This window comes from Hypomesus nipponensis, chromosome 1 (genome assembly GCF_054491055.1).
Source record: "Hypomesus nipponensis isolate SF chromosome 1, ASM5449105v1, whole genome shotgun sequence".
Classification (NCBI taxonomy): domain Eukaryota; kingdom Metazoa; phylum Chordata; class Actinopteri; order Osmeriformes; family Osmeridae; genus Hypomesus; species Hypomesus nipponensis.
The window spans coordinates 11,702,256-11,725,480 of record NC_140361.1 but is presented as its reverse complement, the minus strand read 5'-3'; the positions used below and the strand labels follow the sequence as shown (position 1 = coordinate 11,725,480).

Sequence of the window (23,225 nt, the reverse complement as noted above, 5' to 3'; positions counted from 1 at the left end):
CCGGAAAATTTGTCACCTTTCCCCTGTCCAAACAATATTCCCTCCATCCTACTCTCCCAGTCCTATCCCATGCAACATGAGACGGCTAGTTTGGTCTTCCCACATAATCAGACACCAATGTGTGTGGCAGAAAACCGGCCGTCCAGACGGAGGGAGGGGTGGGAACCTAAACAGGAAAAGGCAGGGGACTCTCACAGACAAACAAGTCCTCTTCATGCATGACAAACTGCGTCATGTTTTATCATTTGTCTTAAACAACATTATATCTTACTCTCCTTTAGTTCAACCCATGGTCATCTGTCGCTTATACTGAGGGTTAGCTGGTCTTATCACTGCTGTCATTTTAGTATGTGTATTATGTGACGTGGCTGTCACCGTTTTCAGATTTATAATGCCATCTCTTAAGGAATACCGCTCTTTTGAAGTCATACTCATAAATAAAGAACTATTCCTTTTATGTAAAAAAAAAAAAATTCTACCTAGGGAAATCTGCAGTATATTCTAGTTTTAGAGTTTAGTACGTAGATGAACAAGTCTCATAAACGTTACACACCGTTCACCAGACCGGTGGTGTCCAAAACATGGCCTAACATAGCACTTCCACCAAGGCTGGTTACTTTAGGGTTGGAAACCGCTTGAGGCATCTGAGACCCCATGAGCATCCCCCAGACAGTATCAGCTCTACAGTATGCGCTGTCAGCCATCACGGGACACTGCCTGCCAAGTCTATTTCACACTTAAATAACTGTGGAACAGAGCAGTCTTTGTGGAGTCTTGCCATACTTGTTGGTGCAACCCAAAACTCCTCTCTGTTTCTAGGACCAGTTGTTTTTAACACTGCGACCATGACATGCTCATTGAGCATTGACAATGACTGATCTCAGTGCCACATTCCTACTGTGAAGTCTGGCGCAAGACGGAGCGACAGGTAGGGGAAAGCTCGAGCACTTCAGCAGTTTAGTGTGGGGGGATGGGTGGCTGCTTTCTCTCTTTGGAAAAACACAAATGTATTTTATGTTTATACATTCGGAATTGCATTAAGAGAAGCAGTTATCATTGTAATTCAATTGGAGTCTATTTTCAGCACTAAATTGATATCTGGCTAGGTGTTTACTGAAATGAATTTATTTTGTAGCATAATAGGAAAACAACAGACGTTCCAGGTCTAGAAACACTTCATTTGCCCAGTATACTCATCTATGCCAATACATACAGTACAGTTACTACAAATACAAATACTTTGTTTACCTGCCTTAACCCTCTTTCAGAGAGTTTTTCGATTGTCAAATATAACTGTTGATGTCCCTGGTTTTGAATGTCTCTGTGCTTCTATCCAAATATACACAACTGTGTCCAAGAAAACCGTCCAAACAGCCATTACGGTTGGTCCCACTTCGGAAAATAAACTGAATTTCATTTGTATCATGGTCTAGAAATAGCAGATAGTGAAATTTATCACCATTTATCTATCCAAAATACATAAGAATTAAGTGAAGACACAAATCTTGTTCATGATATAAATGCATATAAAAGTGCATACAATTTTTTTTTTTAAGACCAATATGGCTCTTGTCCATCTTACTGTGATTTTTCCGTACTCTCCTGGGATTTAGCAAGACTAGCATTTCTAGGTACAGAAGTCCTGTCTGTCCCACAGCCATGTGTCAGCTGAGCAGCCTACAGAGCATCAGGACAGTCCGTCCAGCCAGAGACCGTGTATCTGCACCGCTGGCCCACAGAGAGGCCCCGTAATCCACCTGGCTCCCGGCTGGGATGGCCTGGTCAGCTCTGGCCAAAGTCTGCAAAACCCTTGGCCCCGGAGAAGGGCTCCGACTGCAAGGGGAAGAAGTACTGCTGTGGCAGGAGGAAACCCGCGCCCTGGGAGGGGTGTGTGTGCATGGGGGCCTGGTGGAGCTGGAGCTGCGTGTGGGTGTGGGGGTGAGAATGGCTGGAGGGGTGTGGGTGCTGGATGCTTCCTGCCACCATGCACCCAGGAGGGGAGGTGTACGGAGGGGGCGGGGGTGGAGGTAGTGGCTGAGGGGTGGAGTTGGAGATTGTGGCAGACACCAGGCATCCATGTTGCTGGCTCTGGCCTTGCCCCTGTCCTTGGCCTCCCAGGGAATAGCGTCGTAGGGAGCCGCCACCCCCGGCGGAGCTGGAGCTGGTGGTGGCGGTGCTGGACTGGCGCGAGGGGGTGCGCAGGCTGGGGGGTGCGGTGGTGAGGATCATGGGGATGGTCTCTCCCTGACAGCTGCGGAGGGAGAAGCGGATGGGCTGTTGGGTGGGCTGCTTGGGCCGCAGGCAGGTGCAGCAGTAGACGGCCACCAGGGAGCCCACCACCACGAAGGCCACAAAGATGGAGCCCACCATCAGGAAGGGCACGTAGATGGGCTCTGGGGGAGGGGGGGGGGGGGGGTGGCAGAGTGGAGTCAGTGACAATCTGTATTGTCTTGAAGTTATAATTCAGTTGGAAGGGAATTGTAATGGAATAAATACAGGCTTTTTGACATATTTTTCTTTATATGTAATTTTCCCCATCATATATTACTGTCGACAGATGCATTTTTTTCTCCAGGGTGGACATTCCATTTTTAGAACCAATACTTCTGTTTAGAAATCTGACATGAGAAAGTAAATGTTGGGAAATGAAATAAGGACCTGTCTATTTGTATGCTGCATTGAGACCAAACTGAACAGAGGCTTTCATGTCTGGGGAAAATAAATTCACAATGTAGATTGAAAGCTCAGATTACCCCTCAAAAGTCAATTGGCGCCTGGGGAGGAAATTATACGTTTATTTATTTTCACTAGAAAGAAATTAGGAAATTGTACTGACACTGTCAGGTCAGTTTTAAGAGCAAGCTGAAGGCAAACTGAAAAATAAAACCTTAACGAAAAAGTTAATTCTATATAGGCCCCCACTTGTAAAATCATATTTTTTGTACTATTAGCCTACATTGATATCACAATATAAACTACTATTTAGCTGTCCCCTTATTTTTAAGCCTTACTTTTTTTATGACTGACAAATCGGTTAACGGTACGTTAAGTTTATGCATCACTGGTTTTAGACGTCAAATCAAATTAACCCTACATTTCTATTGGGCATTGCTACCGTTTGTCAATGTGTTTAATGGTGTAATTTCACATTTCTAACTAGATTTCCTCCCGACTTCTATGTATTTCCTCTTTACAGCATATAAACGTGTTTACCCAGAGCCTATTTTAGGCCTATCATCCTGATAATTGTGATAGTGATGGTGATAATATCATAGGCCTAACTGCAGGAATGTAGGGTGACGGTCTCCGGGTGTATCGCATGCCCACTTCTCGTTTCCTTTTTTCTGTGGCGATAACAATCTACCTAACCCGCGGTCAAATAAAGCCCACGCCAAGAAAAAACAGGTGCCCCACATGCATGCAATCGGAGCTTCTTTTGGAAGTTGTGTTCGGTGTAGCCTAAATCAAGAGGCGCAGTCATGCATCCACTGTGGTTAATAAGGTAATGAATCTGCCTGAACCAAGCTGGCGACTTACATTTATTGATAAAAGCTTAAAACCCTGTTTATAATCTGATGAATAACCTACTATTGTAAAAACTTAAAAGTTACGTTTATGAAAATGTTTTGATAAAATGACTTGGATTGAACCATTTGAATTGAAGAACTGGAATTAATTGATCCAGTTCAAACGCCTCTATAAATGTCATCAAACCGTTTCCAGTAAACTTAACTTTTCAGGTTTTACAGTGTAAGCCCACATTTGTTGTCTTATCTAAAACTTTGATAACTTTTTATTTTGAAAATAAATTGGATTAAAATGCATATTTGGCATAACTTTTTCTATACTTTGAATTTCAGGTAAATACGTTTTTGTTGACCATGGTCATTTCTTGACTATGGATAGCCATTCAGCCTTAAACTGACACTTTGAGTAGGCTAGCCCACTAAGTTACATACCGTTGATTATTCAAATACCTGATTTAGACACATTAAACACTTATTATATGCTTTTTATATTGTCAATGATTTCTGCGACAACTCGCCTAGGGCAGCCTAACTTACGGGCTGCAAACTCCGTGTTCTCCAACTCTCTATCATTGGTGCAGCTTCCTTGGTCCAGCCGTGCGTCCACGGCCGCGCAGCAGTACCGCAGGGAGCAGGACCCGCAGCACACAGTGGCGTCCATGGTATCAAAGTCCTCTGGACACTGAAAGCCCTCGTGGTAATTCCCATTGCTGTCCAACCAGCCATGGCAGTACTCCCCTTGTGCGTCTGATATCCGTAGATTCCAGGTCAGATACCCCAGCAATAGGCAGTTCAAGAGGCGCACCATCCCGGCGACGAGAGTGAAAAGCCTGTATTTTATAGACTATTCCCTAACAACTATAGTTTCAATTTTTCATTCAAAAACATTCATAATGTGTATTGTTTGGAAGAAATCCACGATCAAATCTTCAAATGTTTTTGGTTTAGTTCTCTTCTTTGGTTTAGTTGTAATTCAACCATGCCAAAGTCCTTGTCATGTGAGTTTTTATCCTGTTAAAATCTCCAGAGTCGATCCCAAAGGCAAATGACAGGTGTAATAGAGACGTAAATCGAACTCTCACGGTTGTCTAGATAAATAGGTTCGGTCTCCTGTCAAAATGTCATCATCGTGCATGCATACCAAAATAGCGTAGATGAAGCACTTTTCGTAAAACAGACCACTATCCTCTTTTGGAAAGAAGGAGAAAGTTTAGAGATCGTAATCCTTAAAGTTGTTTAACTTTGTGAAGACGTTCGCGTGGTTGGCCAACATACTGTGGTGTCCAACCTCATTTGAAATCTGTTGCTTTTTGTGACCAACCTTGTCGGCGCGCACGCAAATCTATGCGCTGGACGTGCGCATTCATGTAAGCTTTCAGTGGAGTGGGCACTTTGAAGCCCCTCCGTGCTATGCCAAGTGATGTGTTCAGTGGGCTACGAGTGTCCAGACACATCGGTTTGATTTGATTACATTTCTCAGTGCGCAGTTAGTAAAGATGGAACAGGTCATATGTGTTAAATGAGGCTCTTGATGAATGGAAAAAGAGCAGCTTGAAACATCTTTACAACTTTCTAAATAGTTTACATTGCCTACGCTACATTTGTGAATGTTTTAGTTGCCATAGCTTGTCATTTAGTTCATCAAAAAATATAAGTGTAACAAAAAATATAACAAGGTGCATTCTTTCACATTAATATCCAACCCATTATTAAGGTATATGCTGCTAGCATGCCTTGCTCAAAAAGGTGATCCAATGGGTTAAACATAAATTGAGATATTTGCCCTGACGTGAAGGTGTCGCTGAATTGACATTGATATGTCGCCACCTCGTGGCTGAGAAAACTTGTACTGTCTTTGTAGGCATTATTGAAAACGCCAAGAATATTTCTGTGACATTACAGAATAGTACAGTCTCGGCATTTTCGCTGATCTTAAACAATACATCATTTTCATTTTCAGTTATTATGCAATTTCAGTTTTTTCATGACAATTTGTAAATGTGATCTGAGCAGGATTGAGGAGCCTTTTAATTCTGGGCCCTTGTTAAACCATCAACAATCTCTCGGCAATACCAAACGATTAAATTACTAGCTACAAATAATCAAGAGTTTGACGTAGCACACCAGAATCACAATAGTGATGTATAGACTCATTGCTTAGTATGTTGATGTACATCACTGATTGTAGGCCCACTCTTTTGAGTACATATTTTGAATGTGTACCCCTTTTTATAATGTATCATTTTAGACTCTCAATGCACAGGGCCTATATGATGCATTGGCAGTCTAAAATTATAGACCCTCATGAGATTATCGTGATAAACTCTGTTCCCTGACTTGTCCTTTGAGGCAAAATGGCCACTCGATCCAGCCGTGGAACTCCAGTATGAAGCTTCTGTACCCAATCTTTACGCCAGCTATTGAACCCAGTCGATGTCTGTGGATGTACGGTGCGCGCAGACAGCGGGTTTGCAGGTCCCGCCTGCATTTCCCTCTTGGCAGAATCACTTAAAGGCTGCGCCCCCGTCTGGGGATTGGAGCTGTGGCTTGTCAGTAAATTAGCCCACCCTCAGAGGCAAACGGAGCCAGACAGCGAGACAGTGACGAAAAAAGAACCAGTCATCATCACCTGCCTGTCACATAAGGACGTGACAGGAGTCACCACGAGTCACTGAACACGTTGACACTTGCCGTGATGGACGGGGAAATGCAACCGGCAGACGAAGGACTCAGCGCCCCAAAAATGTGCCGGCAACAGCGGGGTCCTCACAGCTCTCTAAAAACCTTTCCGAACAAGCGGTCGACGGTAAAGGCGCGGTTTGACAGACCCACAATGGTGGATATGCAGCTATTTGGTGACGGTGGCGGGCATCACTACAACTATCACCTCAGTCACCACCATCCCTATCAGCAGCGCGTGCAGCTCCACCAAACCTCGGTCAGCACCAGTGGCGGCCAGCAGCATCACGCAACACCGCAGCAGCAGCAAAATCGGTTCCCCTGCGAAAACAGACCAAGTAGCAGGGTCGCGACATCCACATCAGCAACAGTGGGAAGTGTAGCAACAGTATCGTTTGGCAGCCAGCGGCGGGTCGCCAGCAGTACGGCGCTGCGCCAAGACCCTATATATTCACCTGGAAGAGCGACACTGAAGCATCAGTCTCCGGATTGCACTTATGGGATCAGCTCTGGTAGGTTTCAAACTTATCTACAGCGCAGTTTATTTAACAGAAAGTAGAGAAAGGCAAAGCCAAGTAGACAATTTGATTTTATTGATATCCATTCTTAGGGCCATGTTTGCAATTTGTGTCTGATATACCAAACATTACTTACCACATCTAATTATGTGTCGATACTTGTCTAAATACAGAGACTTATGCAGTGAAAACATCAGGTTCCCTGATTTAGGGACACTTGTCAAATCTTCTCTGTCTCTCCTTTAGATATTTAAATTAGATGTATGGGGCTTGTGTATGCATGTGTGTAGTGCACGGATTCTGGATGGGTAATGCATTTCTTCCAATCTGATACAATGGAACTTGAAATAATTAATCCACATTTACATACTTTAACATTTATTAATTTGCAGTTGTTTCATCCTGAACGATGTACAAATCATGTTTAGGGTAAGTGCAGCATATTATCAAGGACAAGAAGTGCATATTTATATCAATGGTTAGTGCCAAGGAAGAGCCTTAATTTGACAAGGCAGTGCAACAACTCCATCATTTCAATACAACATGCATCATTTCACAGATGAAGTCTGTATTTCAGGACAGTGCTTCAATCCCATCAAAACTACAGCCTGTGGTGTTAAACTAAACAGCTTATCTTATCTTATGTACTATAGCAGTGAAGTGAAGCCATTCTACAGTATGTCAAACGCAGCTCTTCCATAGGAAATCTAAATCACAATCTACAACACACTATTATGATAGAGGGTATAAGATTGAGGGTGTTGACCCTGTTTGCCTTCATCATAAGACCCTAACATGCCCTGTACATCACGTGACCTGGCCAGCAGCTTCTGTTGGTGGGGTGAGGGAGGCATACAAGCACAACCTGTTACCTTCCTGATCACATGACATGAACGTGATTTGAAAAGTAAGAGGGACACATCAGAAATGTCCCAATGTGAGAGGGACACGTCCCTCGTGAAATCCACTCCAATAACTTCAATCACCACACGACACCCATGTTTGTGTCGTTCCTGAGGAGTTTCACATGCTGTGAAATCAACTCTGTGACAATTATTCATGTTGTTTGATGATAACATCAGAGATCATGGTATCTTTCCTCGGGGGCAACAAACACAAGTGTGTCTCCTTCGTTTCCCTCAAGCAGCCCAGAGAACAGTGGGGACCCAAGGACGGCGCTTGGAGATCAGCGTGCAATAAAGCAAATTGCATTTAAAAGCTTTCCCAAAGAGTTGTGATTAAAATAAATGGGCCTCATAAATTTCCCCTCTGCAGAGCATGTTGTGTTTAATGAAATTTTACGAGGCTCTCATCTCACAGCACCAGTGAGAGCGAGGAGAGAGAAAGAGAGAGAGGGAGGGTTTGAAGGGGAGGGGGAGGGAGGATGAGAGGAGAATGATATCCGATACATCTCGTCGGGTAAACAGAGACGGCGCGCATATTAATAAATGCGACACATCTGCGCCGGGCCGATAGACACGTCTGAGTGGCTGCAGAAGGAGCAGGGCCCGCCCAGTTGCAGGGGTGGCGTGGCTGTCTGAGCTCATAATCACCTGGCTCGTCTGCTGGGGGCAGGGGGGCTGACATGTCATCACAGGAGCTGAGATGTGCCAGCTCATCACATTGACGTGTGATCAGACTACTGGGAGAAGGGGCGGTGGAGTTGGGTGTTTTTTTTTTGGGGGGGTGGGTTGTTTTGGGCATTTCTGTGTTTTCTTGTTTTTTTTTGGTATTTACTGGGGTCTGATCATCCGACCAAAATGGGCATGTTTCCTTTGGTGGAGCTCATTCTATAAGATGCAGAGAGGAAATGGCAGCAAAGGGAAAAGTAGAACGAAAGAAAACAGAAGTCAGAAAAAACAAAGAATAGTGTTATGTGGACAGGAAGTCTTGAGCAGTGATGCAGAAACCACACTCATAACACTGACACGAAAACACACATGTTGTGTTCTCACCTACAGCTCAGTGCACTACCAGCAGCACATTCTCGAGGGAGCACAATATTAAAATATGAAACACGTTTTATTGAGGGGATGAACATAATTCTAATGTCACAATGATGACAAATCTAGTTTAAATTGCATGCTTGATTGTCATACTGAGATCCATGCCTCACTAGATACAGAGGCAGTTAAGAAAGTTTAAGGGAAACATTTTCCTCAAATGGTTTAAAAAAATAGTCCTTGCAATCTAGCATATTCTGCTACTGCAACATTTTTTTACAGAAAACACTAATATTGCTGGTATAAACCAAAGCTTTATTTTTATCATCATTACAAACAGTTAAACAACTTCGCTACTTGTTTTGTCTCCTCTCCCCCAAATAGAGAACCGTCTGATTCTGGATGCCTTTGCCCAGCAGTGTAGCAGAGTTCTTAGTCTTCTCAACAATGGCCGCCTCCTGGAGCCCTCCCCTCCGCCTGCCCACATAAAGCAGGAGGAGTCCTGTCAGCCTGGACCTGGAGGGGAGAGCAGGCCGGTGGGGGGGCAGGGTGGAGGCCACTACCCCCCGCTGGAAAAGACCAGACCTGAGGAGAGCACCTCCACTACCAACCCAGATGAGGAGGCCCAGCGAAGCCAGTGGAACCAGCAGCAAACCTCCGCCTTCCTCCGCATCTTCACAGACTCCCTGCAGAACTACCTGCTCTGTGGGCCCCAGCAAACTGTCCCAGGAGGCCTAGAGGATGAGCCGTGCCCAGTGGCGGAGCCCGTATCTGGGGTGTCTCCCGGTCACAACCTGGGGGGCTGGAGCTCCCCGGCTCCCTCTGAGTCATACGGCCACCCTTCGTCCACCCTGCCTGAGGAGGAAGAGGAGGAGGAGGAGAGCTGCTGCCCCCGCTGCCTGGAGCTGGAGCAGGAGGTACTGAGTCTGCAGCAGGAGAACGAGGAGCTGAGGAACAAGCTGGAGCACATACCAGGTACCGCAAGTCACTGGACCATTATGGGTTGTCATAGTTCACAGTGCAAACCCCCCTACTCCTTGTCATGGATAAAAACAAGGTAAATTTTGGAAGGTTAGTTGTAGATCTTGTTGTTTGATCAGTTTTGCATAGAAAGCATGAAAAAGCCTTTCTTAAATCCTTTATGTGTGTGGTGTTTTATCTCTGTATCAGTCCTACACACAGCTTCAGACCCCCTCACTCAGCCTCTCAGCCTGACACCCTCAAGGCTCTGGGCAAAACTTAACTGAATAATCTGACTGTCGTTCTCATTACCCAACCTGCTCTCTCCTCAGCTTTCACAAGTCCCCTGTGTCGCCAAGACCTAATTAGCAGTAAAGCTGCTGTCTCTCCATTGGGAGTCTTAAAATATATACACAGTCTTATTGAATATTAGTGTAAAGCACAGAATGAATGACTCCGTGAACTAGCAGTACGAGCAACGTCAGTATGAGTTATTATTCCAGCATGCAAGTGCACACAAGTGCACAAGAACAAGTATCTCCCCCCAGCGTTTGGAACTACCTTCTCAATGGGTCTCAGAGAAATGGGATTGCGTAACCATCATTGATCACATTGGCTTCATTTTCTGTGCAGCTCCCTGTCAGAATGTTCTAGACTTTTTCAAGAGTGTTCTCCAGTTCCACAACCAACTGGTGCAACCCATGCCAGAAGAGCAGTTAACAGAGGTGAGGATTAACACGTATGAAATAGTACTTATCTTCCTTGGAGTATACTTCTGGAGAAGCAAATATGTTATTGGTTAAATATTATAATGCTACAGTATTTAAGACATACATCATTCTGTAAATCAAAAATCAGGACAGCAGTGTACACGTGTACATCTAAAGAGTCCTCTATCTCTACAGGAAGAAGAACGGAAAACAATCTTTGAGGTTTGTGAAATTTGCGTGACTCAATTAGCAGCCTATGTATATATACACAAACTGAAAGTAGTGGCACAAAATGTGAAACTACCATTCAAATGATGTCCTATAAATGATCTGAAAATTGTTGATCTTTGTGAGAGTATCACTTTGAAACCGTATTGCATAACGATGACACCTGTAAAGAAAAATGTAAATGTGTGAACTAGCCAACACAACTACTTTGTAAAACAGAGGCAACAATATCAGGGTCCGTTATTAGACACATAGCAAGTAAATAACCATGGTACAACATGTAACACTAAGTTAATCCTTAACAATATCACAATTGATATGCAGTATTTATCTAGCTGAAAATCTAGAGAGCACAGGCTCAAATCCCTGTTGGTATGTAGCTTTGGATAAAAGCTTACCTACCTCATAGTCCTCAGGTCCTAGCCCCCTCTTCTTTCTTTGACGTGCTGCATCTTCTTAATGTACCCCTGTTGTCCTCAGGGCAGTAAGCAGCTCCTGGGAAACTACCCACTGTTCATCACCAACAAGCAGTGGGACGAGGCAGTCAACTCCTCCAAGAAGGACGGGCGCCGCCTGCTGCGATACCTGATCCGCTTTGTCTTCACCACGGACGAGCTCAAGTACTCCTGCGGCCTGGGCAAGAGGAAGCGCTCAGTCCACTCGGGAGAGCCCGGCCCGGAGAGACGACCCCTTAACCCTATCAAGGTCACCTGCCTCAGAGGTACGACCTATCAGCAGGTCTGTCTTTGTGTGTGTCTGTTTTTTTGGGGGGGGAGGGGCTGTTTTATGGGGCTGTCTGGATGGACGTCTGGCTGTTCGTTTGGGTGTTTGTCTGTCAATCAGTCTGTCTGTGTGTCAGTCTGTTTGTCCCCTTAGTCTTTACATAACGACCACAAAAGAACGTTCTCCTCTTCAGAGTTCATCCGAATGCACTGTGCTTCCAACCCTGACTGGTGGATGCCTTCTGAGGAGCAGATCAACAAGGTGTTCAGTGATGCGGTGGGCCATGCGCGCCAGGGCCGGGCGGTCGGTACTTTCCTGGGCAGCAGCGGCAGCAGTACCAGCAGCCTCTACATGGAGGGCTACGACGGGCACCTGTCCCAGGACGAACTGTTCCTCAAAGGCTCCCAGAACGGCCTTGCAGACTGAGGAGGAGGCGGCGTGGTGGAGCTGTGGAGCTGCAGCCCGGAACACAGACTCCCGGGTTCTGACGGACAGGAACAAGCAACATTCCAGAGGACAAAGTCCACGTGTGGATTTGTTTTTGTTTTACTTTGTTGTGCCGATCTTGAGTAACTGTGAAAGGGCATCAAATATGGTACATGGAGAGAAGCTCTTGTGGGGAATGAAACAAGTCTTCCGTTTTCCACGTTTTGGTTAAGTTATCAGCATCAACAGGAAAGGCAGGGGACACATGTCAGTAGATTTGCTGATTAACACATTATGACATTACCTGTAATAGTGGTTTGATTGCTAAAGAATAAGACCTCAATTACACTGGAATACTGTGCCAGTATTTGTTGATTGGCAATTGTAAAGGGTAGAAAATGCATACAATCAACATTAAATTATAGGCTGTGACTGACGAAGACCTCCATTACTTAATCTGCCAAAGATACAGTATTTGTGAAACAAATTATTACTTTATATATTTGGCCTTTAAAATATGACATTTTATTGTAAACATTACATTATAAACTGGTGCTGTATCTTAGTGTCCAATATCCAATCTGATTAAACCAATACAATTATGTAATCTAAGTACAAATAATATTATGTTTGGGTCGCAACTGTCCATGTGGGTTTAACCTAAGCAATGTCTTGTTGTTTATACTGTAGGTACAACAATTATTGAAAAATTGGCATCTTTACAATTTTTTTTTATGGTTTCTAAACTTTGATTTGCATTTTGAATGTATTTAATCTTTTAGGCAACTAAAAGTTGGACATTTTAAATACTGAGTGTGTGGAATTAAAGTGTGATGGTTGTTACTGTTACAACAGTAGTCCTTTGTATGTGAGGTACTCTTTACACAAGCTCCTATCTCAAATGCCTCAGCCAAGTAGAAAAGTGCCACAGATAGCTCATCGATGAGATTCTGTTGTTCTGTGCATACTTTTTTGAATGTGATGCGTGATTACTTAACCCGTGACTGCTGTACATTTTGTAAAAACAAACAACAACAAAAAAATATTTTACTTTCAAAGTGGCTGTGTCAACACTGTGAAACAATCCGAGGTTATTTTTACTGAGAAACTAGAAGTTATTGTTGTGTTTTTATTTATGATAAAATAAAACTACTGTACACAACCTAATTTGAGTTTACTTTGTAATAAACATGCGGTTGGGGATGAGATAGCCTAGTTCTAAATTGGCTAAGCATTTATCCTCCAGTAGATGGCACGCCAAGCTCCATAGCTGCAATTCTGCAGCAAATACGTAAAACCTTCAAGCCCAAAGAGGTGGCGACCAACCAGGTTTGGGGCTTAAATGTGCGTTTTGATCTTGAACCTGACGCTGCAGTGATTCTCAATGGTTTTTCCTCACTATCGCAAACACACGATGCATTTTAGGCTATTTTATACGATTTTGACGGTCACATAGAGTCTCAATCACTCAAAGAGCCATTAACGTGCTAAAGATCCTCGACGATTTTATGTATACATTTATTTTGTTTGTTTACATTATTACATAACAGTTTGACATGGTGATCGCAAGATAGCGAATCCCTATTGTTAGAGACTTGTGTACAGTTATAGCCTACAAATACTTCTGTCAACCGCAAATGGCCCTGGGACGATTTGCCTGGAAATATTTACATCAGGCTTGCCCGCCCTACCAACCAATTCAGGAACCACAGATGGTCAAAAAAGATGCATAACTGTACTCAGTTAAAATGTATTATTTCAATTGTCTATTAGATAAGCACAAAGACGTGCATCTATTTCATCATTTGAAACAATTTGCACTTCTATCAAGACATCATTTTGGAAATTTTGAACATTCATATCTGATCACCACTCAGGGGTGTTTCTCTTTAATTCTGCAGTAGATACCCATCCTTCACTATGCGGGCCTGTAAACTCGTCAGGGAGGGCGGGTCGTGAGCAGCACAATGAGTTTTTGGATAGTTAACTACTGATGCGACAAGCAGTGACCAGCCAGCAAGTCAGTAACAGCAAGCACAACGCTAAACTTGATTAGCCACCGAGTAATCTGGTTTAAGTATGGCATGCGTGTTCCTCATGTGTAAGATACCCTGATTTTAGTCGAACAGACCTTCGAGACGCACTTGAGACAAGAGTGCGTGGATTTTTGAGAAAATTCTGCAGAGGTTCTGCGTCTGTTTGCAAACGCAGCAAGTAACGGTACACCCAGGCTCAGAGAGAGCCGACGACATTGTACTCATTGCGCAATTACAGATCGGGAGAGACTACAACATTTTGATCGCGAATATTTGGGACTTCTACGTATCACGCTCTTCCACTGTTGTGGTACAAGATGATGTCACTTATAGATTTGGACGATGACCAGAGATGGGTCCCCACGCATGTGAATGTCACTGTCCTTCGTGCAAAGGGATTGCGAACGAAGGGCAAGCATGGGAGTCGTTATGTTTATACTATCATTCAGGTAGGGAAGGATAAGTACACAACCGGCTTGGTCGAGAAGGCGGCAATGCCTGAATGGAATGAGGAATGCTGTTTCGAACTTCTCCCCGGTATTTTAGAGCATGGGGGACGGAGCTCCTTTCCTCCGGGGAGCGGTGACTTGGTCCTTACTGTAATGCACCGGGTGCTGATCGGCCTTGATGTCTTTCTTGGTCAAGCTATCATCCCTCTGGATAAGATATTTCATGACGGAATGTGTCCTAGAGATGAGTAGGTTGATTTCTCATCATTCATTATGGGTATATTAATTTAATGGCAAATTCATTATATTAACGTGGTAAGTAACAAAAATGTTTCCATGATTAACAGATGTTGCCGCTGGTACGAGATGCTATGGTTGTGGGGGATTAGAAGTAGTGAGGTGTCAATCAGGGGAGATTGAACTTAATGTAAAAGATATAGAACCTTGGCAGACACAAATAGCTGCACATTGAACACTGGATGGCCAACCGCACAACAAATCCAGGGACTGACGTCATGTTCAGTGTTTACAAGTGTCAGCGTCTTCAGATGAAGAGCAACTCATGCTTGATGTAAGATGAAGGCCTGTTTTCCCATGTCATCATTACAGAGCACTCTGCTCTGGCTCTCAACTCCTCAGTATTGACGATGCAGCTATCACGTTCAACCTTATCCTTGAGATAGTACTTCTATAATGATTTCTATGGCACATTTAAGAACAGCCAGTATTTGTCTATGCTGTACAAGGTAAAATACGACACCAAACGGCACATTTATTGAAAGGACACATAGACAGATACGATAACTTTTCTACGCTTACATAGGTTAGGGAGAATAAGAGGATTTAAAAACATAAAGTGGGAGAGAATCTGATATGGAGCAGAATATTTTTTCCAGTGTCGTGGGGCTTCAACTGAACAGGCACGCCACCCTTTGATTTCAAACGGGAATTGGGAACAGACTATTAAAAGTAGACCTTAATGGCCTATGGGTCTCATACAAAGAAATAAGCTCAGGAATGTAATCGGGTGCCAAGCAATACCTTGTAAACATAATAAAACCTTGAATTTTTTATTGAACAGGCAGCTAGTGAATATACATCATTACATGACAAACCCTGTCTCTCTTCTTGGTTCCAGTCTGGAGCCCAGCAGAAGCATTTGCTCTCTACCTGAACGTGTGACAGAGAAGACAGGAAAATCCCACCCAGTCAAAATGAATGGTCTTGTACAGTATCTTGCCACATTATGCCCAATCAGCTACCGTACAATTTTGCCTGAGAACAACAAGCAGCAGCTTTCTGCATGAAACATCCTATTTCAATTTTTTACGCAACAGGAGGGTCATGTCCAGTAGAAATGAAGGACCCAAATGGACCTAAAAACAGTATATGTGAATACATACCACCAATACAGAAATTAAAACAATAAAACTTGATAAATGATAATACATAGGGTCTGAAATGAGTCACCTCCAGTGTATTCACCTAATGTTAATTGACTCCTCATGACCCTGTGTAAAACTTCTGATGGATGTACAAAACAAAAGTGTCTTACAAGTGTGTTGAGTCTCAGGTGAATGTGTTGGATTCAAAGGACTGTTTCAGTAGTATCAGGCAATTTCCGTAGTCAAGTAAGGCAACACCACACAGCTGGCTTTAATTGAGGGCCTTCTGCTCACTCCTCCTCTCCCCAAGCAAAGAGCAGAGGAACTCACATGGAATATAACGCATTTGTTTTTGATCCAGAACACATGTTTCTGGTCCTTTTTCAAGGGGTGAGAGAACAGATGCAGTGGGAGGATTTCCTAGGTGCGGCATTCAGAACTTCATTATCCAGTAGAGAACCTTTTTGCAATTCAATTTAGATCTTCCCTCAGAGCGCTTAAGAAATTGTTTGTGGTAAAACGTATACATGATGGTGAAATCACAATGCCCCCCCCCACTCCATTTATCTGGCTACCATTCAGTTATGCAATATTGCATGCAGCTGCCAAACAAAACACTGAAACCGATCTTTGCAGGATTTTTTTTTTTTTCTCACTGTGGCAGTATGGTCAGACAAAACATTTAACTTTCGTTCTCTGTTTGGTTTTTGAAGCTCTACTATTACAGAGAAAGTATGTATTGAATGTGTTTACACAAGGAAAAGGCATGTGAACGTCGGGTCTGGATGTTTACTCCCAGTCTTCCCTCAATGTGCCTCCAGGTGGCTCAAGCTCAACTCCAAGGCTGGACGGAAGGAGAAAGAACGTGGGGAGCTCCAGGTGACGGCCCAATTCACCCGTAACAACATGACCGCCAGCATGTTCGACCTCACCATAAAGGACAAGCCTCGCTCAGCCTTCGGCAAGCTCAAGGACCGCGTGACGGGTAGGAAGAGGGGTGACGTGGAGTCGTCCTCGGCCATCGTTCCTGGGCGCTTCGCTGCCTTGTCGGGGGGGCCGGGCCAGCCTTTTGGAGAGGGGGGCGGTGAGGAGGACCCTGGAGTTGGAGAGGTGGTGACGGAGGAGAAGAGGAGTAAAATGAAAGATTTCTTCAAGGGAAGACTGCAGAGGTCTTCGGACACCAGGTCGTGCTCTTCGCTAGCCTCTGAGAACAGCGTGTCGTCCATGGCCAGTGACACTCCTGGCCCCCCTCCATGTCTGGACCTGCTGGCAAACCCCCCCAGCTCCCCGATCTACCGTAGCAAAGTCAAGGAGGACACCCAGAATGGAGAAATGGAACTAGCAAAGAAAGGTGGGTCAGAGATCCCTCCTATGTTTGTGTTTGACACAAAGAGTAGCACAGTTTTAAAAAATGTATCTCGTATGTCAATTTTCTCACTTTCTCAACCCACTTACTTCCCCTCCAACAGTGCTGACGTCACAAACCTCCCCAAAGATACTGACCCACAAGCGAGCGTTCAGCGATGAGGCCGGTAACATCAACACTCCCCTGCCTAGGACATGCCCCGCTGTAGAGTCCCTGAAGGGCCAGGGCATGACCCTCTCACAATCGTCACTGTGCATCAACGGCAGCCATGTCTACTCAGAGCCCGTGACTCCTCAGCGGAGCTCAGGCACCCTCCCCTCCAAGCTGGTCTTACTGGAGAAGTGTTCCCCCCTCTCCCGCTCACTGCAGAACCTCACAAAGCGAAGTGACGACAAGGGCTCCCCGAGGGAGGGCCGACGCTGGTCCTTTGACAAGGGGAAGAAGGAGCAGAAAGAGGAGGACAAGGAGGCTGATGCTGAGGTGGTCCTGGTCCAGAGCGCCCGGACGACCGGTCGACCGGTACAGGCGGCGGCGCCCATTCTGTTGACCGCCGCCACTGACTCAGCAGAAAAAGGGAAGAAGCAGAGGAAGACCTTGTTCTCTGGAGGGAGGAGCGATTCTCTTCCTGCCAAGTCAGACCTGAGCCAGCCAGCTCCTGAGGGGAGACTCAGGGGGTGGTTTGGCTCTGGGGAATCCCCGAACAAGCCAAGGTGAGTGAGGGTCAAGCCAGTCCTGTGTCCTTGGGTCTCCAGGGCTTTACAGGGCTGTGTTTCTGTCGCCTACCAAGCTACTTAGGCATCGATCTACTTTAAGCCTTTGTTTCCCTGTGTTCAGTGTCTTTGCTGCCCCCTATAATTTTGAAATGCGAATTAAAACATCCTCCATTTTACTTTCCTCTCTCATCATCCCACGCTGTCTACCTACCGTTTCATACATTGAGTTTACAGCCAGGCTTGGGTGTTTTTATTGCTTTTTATTTCTATTTCCACAATCCCATTGTTGTTTTGGTTTTGCTGAGTCAACATATACTGTTAAAGCTGCTCTCTGAAAACAGTCAGTGTAGTCACATACAGTATTGCAGACAAAACATCTCCCATATTGAACCACCTTATTGTCAAGCTTCTGGGTGGCCATTTTCAGTTTGTGTTCCCTATATATTAAATGGTCAACTGGCACAGGATTAACTAAGAGGACTACTTGTGCCTTCCCTCCACAGGCTGGAAGTTTCTCCTAAGGTAGAAAGCAGCTCAGATGTACCCCCTCCCCTCCCCCCTCGCTCCCCCATTCCTCCCCAGTGCTCGTCCCCCTCAGCCTGCTCCACTGGTCGCACCTCACCCGACAGTGGTCATCCCCCCAACCCCTTCACCCCCTCCCCTCCCACAACACCCGTCTCGCCCTCCAACCCCTTCCTGCCTCGTATGCAGTGTAACCCCTTTTTTGAGGAGCTCATAGCTGAAGAGACTCAAAGGTCCCCTCCTCTCGCTTGCCGCTCCGCCGCCTCACCCCTCTGTCATTCCATAGCTTCGCCCTCTCGGCCCCACATCCCCAGCCCTGCACCCCATGACGCCATTCAAAGAAAAATGGCCGCCATCAGGCGAGAGCGTCCCAGGGCTGTTGCCAGGCAGATGTCCCTTCCTGCTTTGCTCCCAAAACAAGCTGCACCCAACCCTCCCGATCCCTTCAATCCTCGCTCCATGTCGGAAAGTGGCGGTGAACTGGACGAGTCATTCGATGCTTTTGCCTCTAGCCGGCTGAATCCTACCCAGAACTCTTCAAAGCCCCCTCCACAAGCTCACAGAAGAAGCACTCCACCTGTGGACAATCACTCCATTCAGCCGATTGATGAGATGGAGATGCCTGAAGAAGATCCTCCACCATTGCCCCCAAGGAGACCCATTAGAACTGCAGTCAATGACATGTATTCTGAAAGCTGGTTACATAGAGGTCAAGAGCTTGCCGTCCACAAAGAGGCCTGCCTTTTGTCTCAGACCGGCGCTGCCTCCCTTCAACACGTTAGAGATGGAGACCGCAAGCGAAATACTCCTAGCCTCTCCACAGAGCTCCCCCTCAGCAGTGAGATGTCACTGTCTCACACTGATCACCCCCAACCCAAGGCAAACCTGCCAATGTCCCCTCCCCTGTTTATGGATGAAGACCAGTTCACCAAGTTTAAATATGAACCGTTAGAAGATGAAGCTGAAAGCTGGAGGGGGATATTCACAGAGCAAGATTTTTGTGAACCCGATGTCATGGTCAACCATGAGGAGACAGATGTAAAACATTCAGACGAAGGTTTTAGGAAACAGACCATTTCAAAGGCTTCTCATTCCGAAAGTTCAGACGTAGCTGAACCTAAAATGCTTCTTGATGGTGACATGTCAGTAGCTGACCTACTGAGCATGTCATCCCCAAAAATTCCCAAATCAAACATCCAGATACATGATGTTGTTTGTACTACACAAGACCCAACAGTGGAGCCTTCTTCCACTCACCCAGATAAACCCACATATATAAACAATAACCAGTCACCCTCACTAACCTTGGAAGATCTAAATAAGAACATTAGTAATTCTGATTTTAGCTTTATTGATTCCGATGGTTCGTCTCCATCTGAAATAGGCAACTCTCTAAAAGGTCTGGGTGGTATTTTCCCTCCACCATCTGCTGATTCTCCTTTAGCCCTGTACCACGACGTGATGACGACAACTTCAGAGGATAGGTTCACTTTAAAAAGGCCTAGCCTCACAGATATCAACTCAGCCTTTGAAATGAATGCACCGATTAGTAAGCAACTGAAAGTTTCAGCTGTCTGCCAAGAAAACTGTCTTTATGGTGGTTGCGAACTGGGAACACCAATGTGTATGTCCACAGACTCTATAGATGTCCTGAAGGATGAAAGCACTTGTGATTTGAAACAAGAGGCTCAATCAAGTAATGGCTTTCTTAAAGAAATCATTGATTTTAAGGAAACACCGTCTTCACTTGATTGGAATGGCAATCCACCATACAAGCCTGTAAGCAGTGAGTCTTCCCCACAGGTCGTCAGCGCACGGAAGAGTCTAAAGGGCATGATACGTGAGCTCCATGGTGTTGGCAGTCCAAAAACTCCCCGAGGAGGAGGAAGAAAGAGCGATTTTGATGAATCCTCCTCTCTGGTTCAACAAATCATGGAAAGCAGTGAAGGACCCTTCTCATATCAGCCTACAAGATCTTCTCTTTCCTCCCCAGTGTCTCCAGATAAAGAAATAAACATCAGGGTAAATGGTCTAAACAGAGAACAGATCGACTGCAATGAACTAAACACTAAGCTCGGACATTCTCCCTCAAAGCAAATGGGCGAAATAAGCTTTGAAGACCTTCATGCCAAAGTAGCTCCAAAATTGAAAAGCCCTGCTAAGTCAAGGCTTGGTGCCTTTGTGCATGTCTCCAATCCCTGTGCTTCGGACCTCTCCTCCGCCCCTTTCCTGGCAGATGGCACTAATGACCAGGCTAACATACCCCTCACCCTTGCCACTTGCCCCATCTTGCATACCCCCACACTGAGGCCCAATCCTGGAGCTAGTGCCACCCTGGTTGTGGCCCCCTACTCCTCCTCCTCCTGCACTACTGCCCAGTCCCAGGTCGATGCACGGCACACACTTTTGCCTGAGGAGACACAACCAGCTAGCAGCCTGCCCCATCAGGAGAGCAGGTGAGACACTTCAGCTCTGCAGAGTGTACCCACTCAACCCCTCTTTAGAACATACCCATGTGGGTTGCCAGATTGTTGTCAACCAACCCACAGTAGGAGCCATCTTGGGTGCATTAACTGAACTTACTGATTATTTGGCTTTTATACTCAAATGCTGAAACAAAAAGTGGATTTTATCTGTGTTTGTACAAGATATACTCTGTTTCCTTTAACTTCCCAACCAATTTAACTTGCTTATGTTGGAACCTGCAATACCTGCATGTTTTACATTCTTTCATTTTTATGTTAACCATCGATCATCTGTGTTTTTTTATCGTCATGTACATCTGTTGCATTCAAGGTTTACATGTAAATGGCACATCTACCATAATTATCAGTGCTACCATTATTAACCATCTGCTATTGAAAGCTAGCTGGAAATGTCTTCCCTTAGTCTGTCAGTGGCATGAAATTATGTTCCATGAATTGTACTGAAAATAAACTAAACATATACCTTTTATTAAGTGTACAGTGTATAGACTTATATCAGTATTTTTTGACGAGTCAATATTGGAACCCTAAGAAAGATATTAGTTACCCTTGCAACACACATTAGTACAGCACTACAATGAGTATTGATCCTCCTGTTAACCTCACACTCTTCTTTGCTGCTGCCCTGGTTACTCTCTAGCCCCCATCCAGTGAAGCCCCTGACCACCTCAACCAGCCAGGGGGAGAAGAGAGAGGAGAAGAGAGAGGAGAAGAGAGAGGGCCGCTCGGTCCTGGAGAAGCTCAAGTCCACCATCCACCCAGGACGCTCTGCCCAGCCCACAGGAGCCCAGGCTGAGAAAGCTCAGGTAGGACATGCCGAACCTCCACTCCGGGTCAAATGGAAAAGTATCATCGATGTGTCATAACATCTCATGAACCTCCTACCCACCTCTGCCTTTGTGTATCCCCCCATTCTCCCTCTGTCTCTTGGCAGGAGGCGTTAGTGGACAACTCTGCCCAGTACCAACACCTGACCAACATGGAGCTGATCGCCCTTCTGCTGCAGCAAGAGATGGACATAGAGAAGGAGCAGGCAGCTTCCCAACAGCAGGGAGCATTGTTGGAGAAACGTGAGGCCGAGCTGAAGAAGGTGAAGGCCCAGGTGCGCGACCTGGAGGACTACATTGACAGGCTGTTGGTGCAGATCATGGAGCAGACTCCCACACTGCTCCAAGTGCGCTCCAGACACAAGTGACACCTGCCTGTGTGTGTGTTGGTGTGTTGACCCGCTCCAATTATCAGTTTACTCTAGAGCAGTGGTACTCAGATGTTGGACTGTAATTCTTTTCCCTAGGTTACAGTGATTGTTTTCCAGCTGTAAAGATAGGCTTTGCTGAGTCAATAGAAGCTCACATATGAAAGGTCCAGGAGTTCTTCTGATGGATTGATGAGCATAAACAGGATTTGGGAAGCAATGCTCTAGGGCAGGTGTAGTCAAACATCTACTAAACCAACGTGATCTCAAAACCCATCCAGGTCTTTTCACTGCTGATACTGCCCGGTTGATGTAGACACAGTATTATCTGATATGCATGCATCATATTATACAAATTTGATAGGATGAGGATGCAAAAATATGAAAACAAAACAAAAACTATACAGAAACCACACTCACTTGCTATGTAGTGTGAGCTTACACAGCTTTTGGCAAATGTTCTGCATTAGAATGATTAAAACTGCATTCATCAGCAATAGAGCAATATAACTGTCTTCCTTTTTAATAATGCAACTTTAATAATTAATGACATCAGTTAAATGCTAGTGAATCATACACAGCCTATCATAAAGTGTTCATTTAACACCAGGAGTGTTGATAAGTTCATCTCATTAGTGTACAAGTACCACGAACACTCTTGATGTTAAATTACAACTTTTAAATATGCTGTGTATGGCACTTCTAAAGTTCAGAAAATATTGAAGTAACTATAGAAGTAACTGTATGGCAGTAGTAAGGACAGTATTATGGTTGGTTACTTAAAAGGGTTGGTGAACAGATGATAATAAATCCAACTGTCTACTTTCCACAACAAAGATTTTCCATATTGATATGGATCAATCATGCTGACAACAATAGCTGCTTCCACTGCTTTATAAGCCAAAATCAAATTATATTTAACATTTGATTGTCAAAGATACTTTCCTGTCTACTTTTTGGTATTGCTTTTTATTGCTTTTTTATTTATGTGTTTGAATTTACTTGTTTGCACTTAAAAATATTATGTAGGCTAAGTGCTGAAAAATATAACAATTTTTTCAGTAAGATATTTTGGGGGTGGAGAATTAATTTATATAGGCTACATAGTCATATTATTTCCTATGACCTTGCTTGTACTGTTTCATGCTATTGTGTGGTGCACTTTCTAGATGCAATACTGTAGCTAATGTAAATGCTTTACTTGACCTCTGCACTGTAACATCCTGTATATTCAAATAAAGAAAAATACACATTACTATTATTTTGTAGCCAAGACTCAAACAGCAAATAGACAAAAAAACAGAAAACGATAGAAAATACATATCACTGAATTATTTGCGATCCACTAGAGAGCACTAC

General features: G+C 44.7%; 3 protein-coding genes across 3 annotated transcripts; 2 read left to right on the top strand and 1 right to left on the bottom strand.

Annotated features, from left to right (window-relative positions):
* Positions 1 to 1,012: 1,012 nt before the first annotated feature.
* Positions 1,013 to 4,950, bottom strand: shisa3 (shisa family member 3). The gene is made up of 2 exons (XM_084699095.1): positions 4,065 to 4,950; positions 1,013 to 2,393 (listed from the first exon to the last, which is right to left on the bottom strand). Exons 1-2 carry the CDS (start codon positions 4,333 to 4,335, stop codon positions 1,783 to 1,785), a joined length of 882 nt encoding a protein of 293 aa, XP_084555221.1. The 5' UTR covers positions 4,336 to 4,950; the 3' UTR covers positions 1,013 to 1,782.
* A 703-nt stretch (positions 4,951 to 5,653) lies between these two features.
* Positions 5,654 to 12,846, top strand: bend4 (BEN domain containing 4). The gene is made up of 6 exons (XM_084699094.1): positions 5,654 to 6,718; positions 9,052 to 9,642; positions 10,261 to 10,352; positions 10,533 to 10,559; positions 11,046 to 11,286; positions 11,482 to 12,846. The coding sequence occupies exons 1-6, from the start codon at positions 6,223 to 6,225 to the stop codon at positions 11,712 to 11,714; spliced, it is 1,680 nt and encodes a 559-aa protein (XP_084555220.1). The 5' UTR covers positions 5,654 to 6,222; the 3' UTR covers positions 11,715 to 12,846.
* An 873-nt stretch (positions 12,847 to 13,719) lies between these two features.
* rab11fip5b (RAB11 family interacting protein 5b (class I)) lies at positions 13,720 to 23,107 on the top strand. The gene is made up of 6 exons (XM_084692208.1): positions 13,720 to 14,447; positions 16,406 to 16,935; positions 17,054 to 17,660; positions 18,167 to 20,641; positions 21,312 to 21,477; positions 21,606 to 23,107. Exons 1-6 carry the CDS (start codon positions 14,068 to 14,070, stop codon positions 21,864 to 21,866), a joined length of 4,419 nt encoding a protein of 1,472 aa, XP_084548334.1. The 5' UTR covers positions 13,720 to 14,067; the 3' UTR covers positions 21,867 to 23,107.
* Positions 23,108 to 23,225: the final 118 nt, after the last annotated feature.

Excerpts from the sequence above, each read along its gene's own strand:
- shisa3 (XM_084699095.1), bottom strand. The coding sequence starts at position 4,335 with ATGGTGCGCCTCTTGAACTGCCTATTGCTGGGGTATCTGACCTGGAAT. Across the intron at positions 2,394-4,064 it reads GAACACGGAGTTTGCAGCCC|AGCCCATCTACGTGCCCTTC; the intron begins GTAAGTTAGGCT and ends CCCCTCCCCCAG.
- bend4 (XM_084699094.1), top strand. The coding sequence starts at position 6,223 with ATGGACGGGGAAATGCAACCGGCAGACGAAGGACTCAGCGCCCCAAAA. Across the intron at positions 6,719-9,051 it reads CACTTATGGGATCAGCTCTG|AGAACCGTCTGATTCTGGAT; the intron begins GTAGGTTTCAAA and ends TCCCCCAAATAG. Across the intron at positions 10,353-10,532 it reads CAGAAGAGCAGTTAACAGAG|GAAGAAGAACGGAAAACAAT; the intron begins GTGAGGATTAAC and ends CTATCTCTACAG.
- rab11fip5b (XM_084692208.1), top strand. The coding sequence starts at position 14,068 with ATGATGTCACTTATAGATTTGGACGATGACCAGAGATGGGTCCCCACG. Across the intron at positions 14,448-16,405 it reads GGAATGTGTCCTAGAGATGA|GTGGCTCAAGCTCAACTCCA; the intron begins GTAGGTTGATTT and ends ATGTGCCTCCAG. Across the intron at positions 16,936-17,053 it reads AATGGAACTAGCAAAGAAAG|TGCTGACGTCACAAACCTCC; the intron begins GTGGGTCAGAGA and ends CCCCTCCAACAG.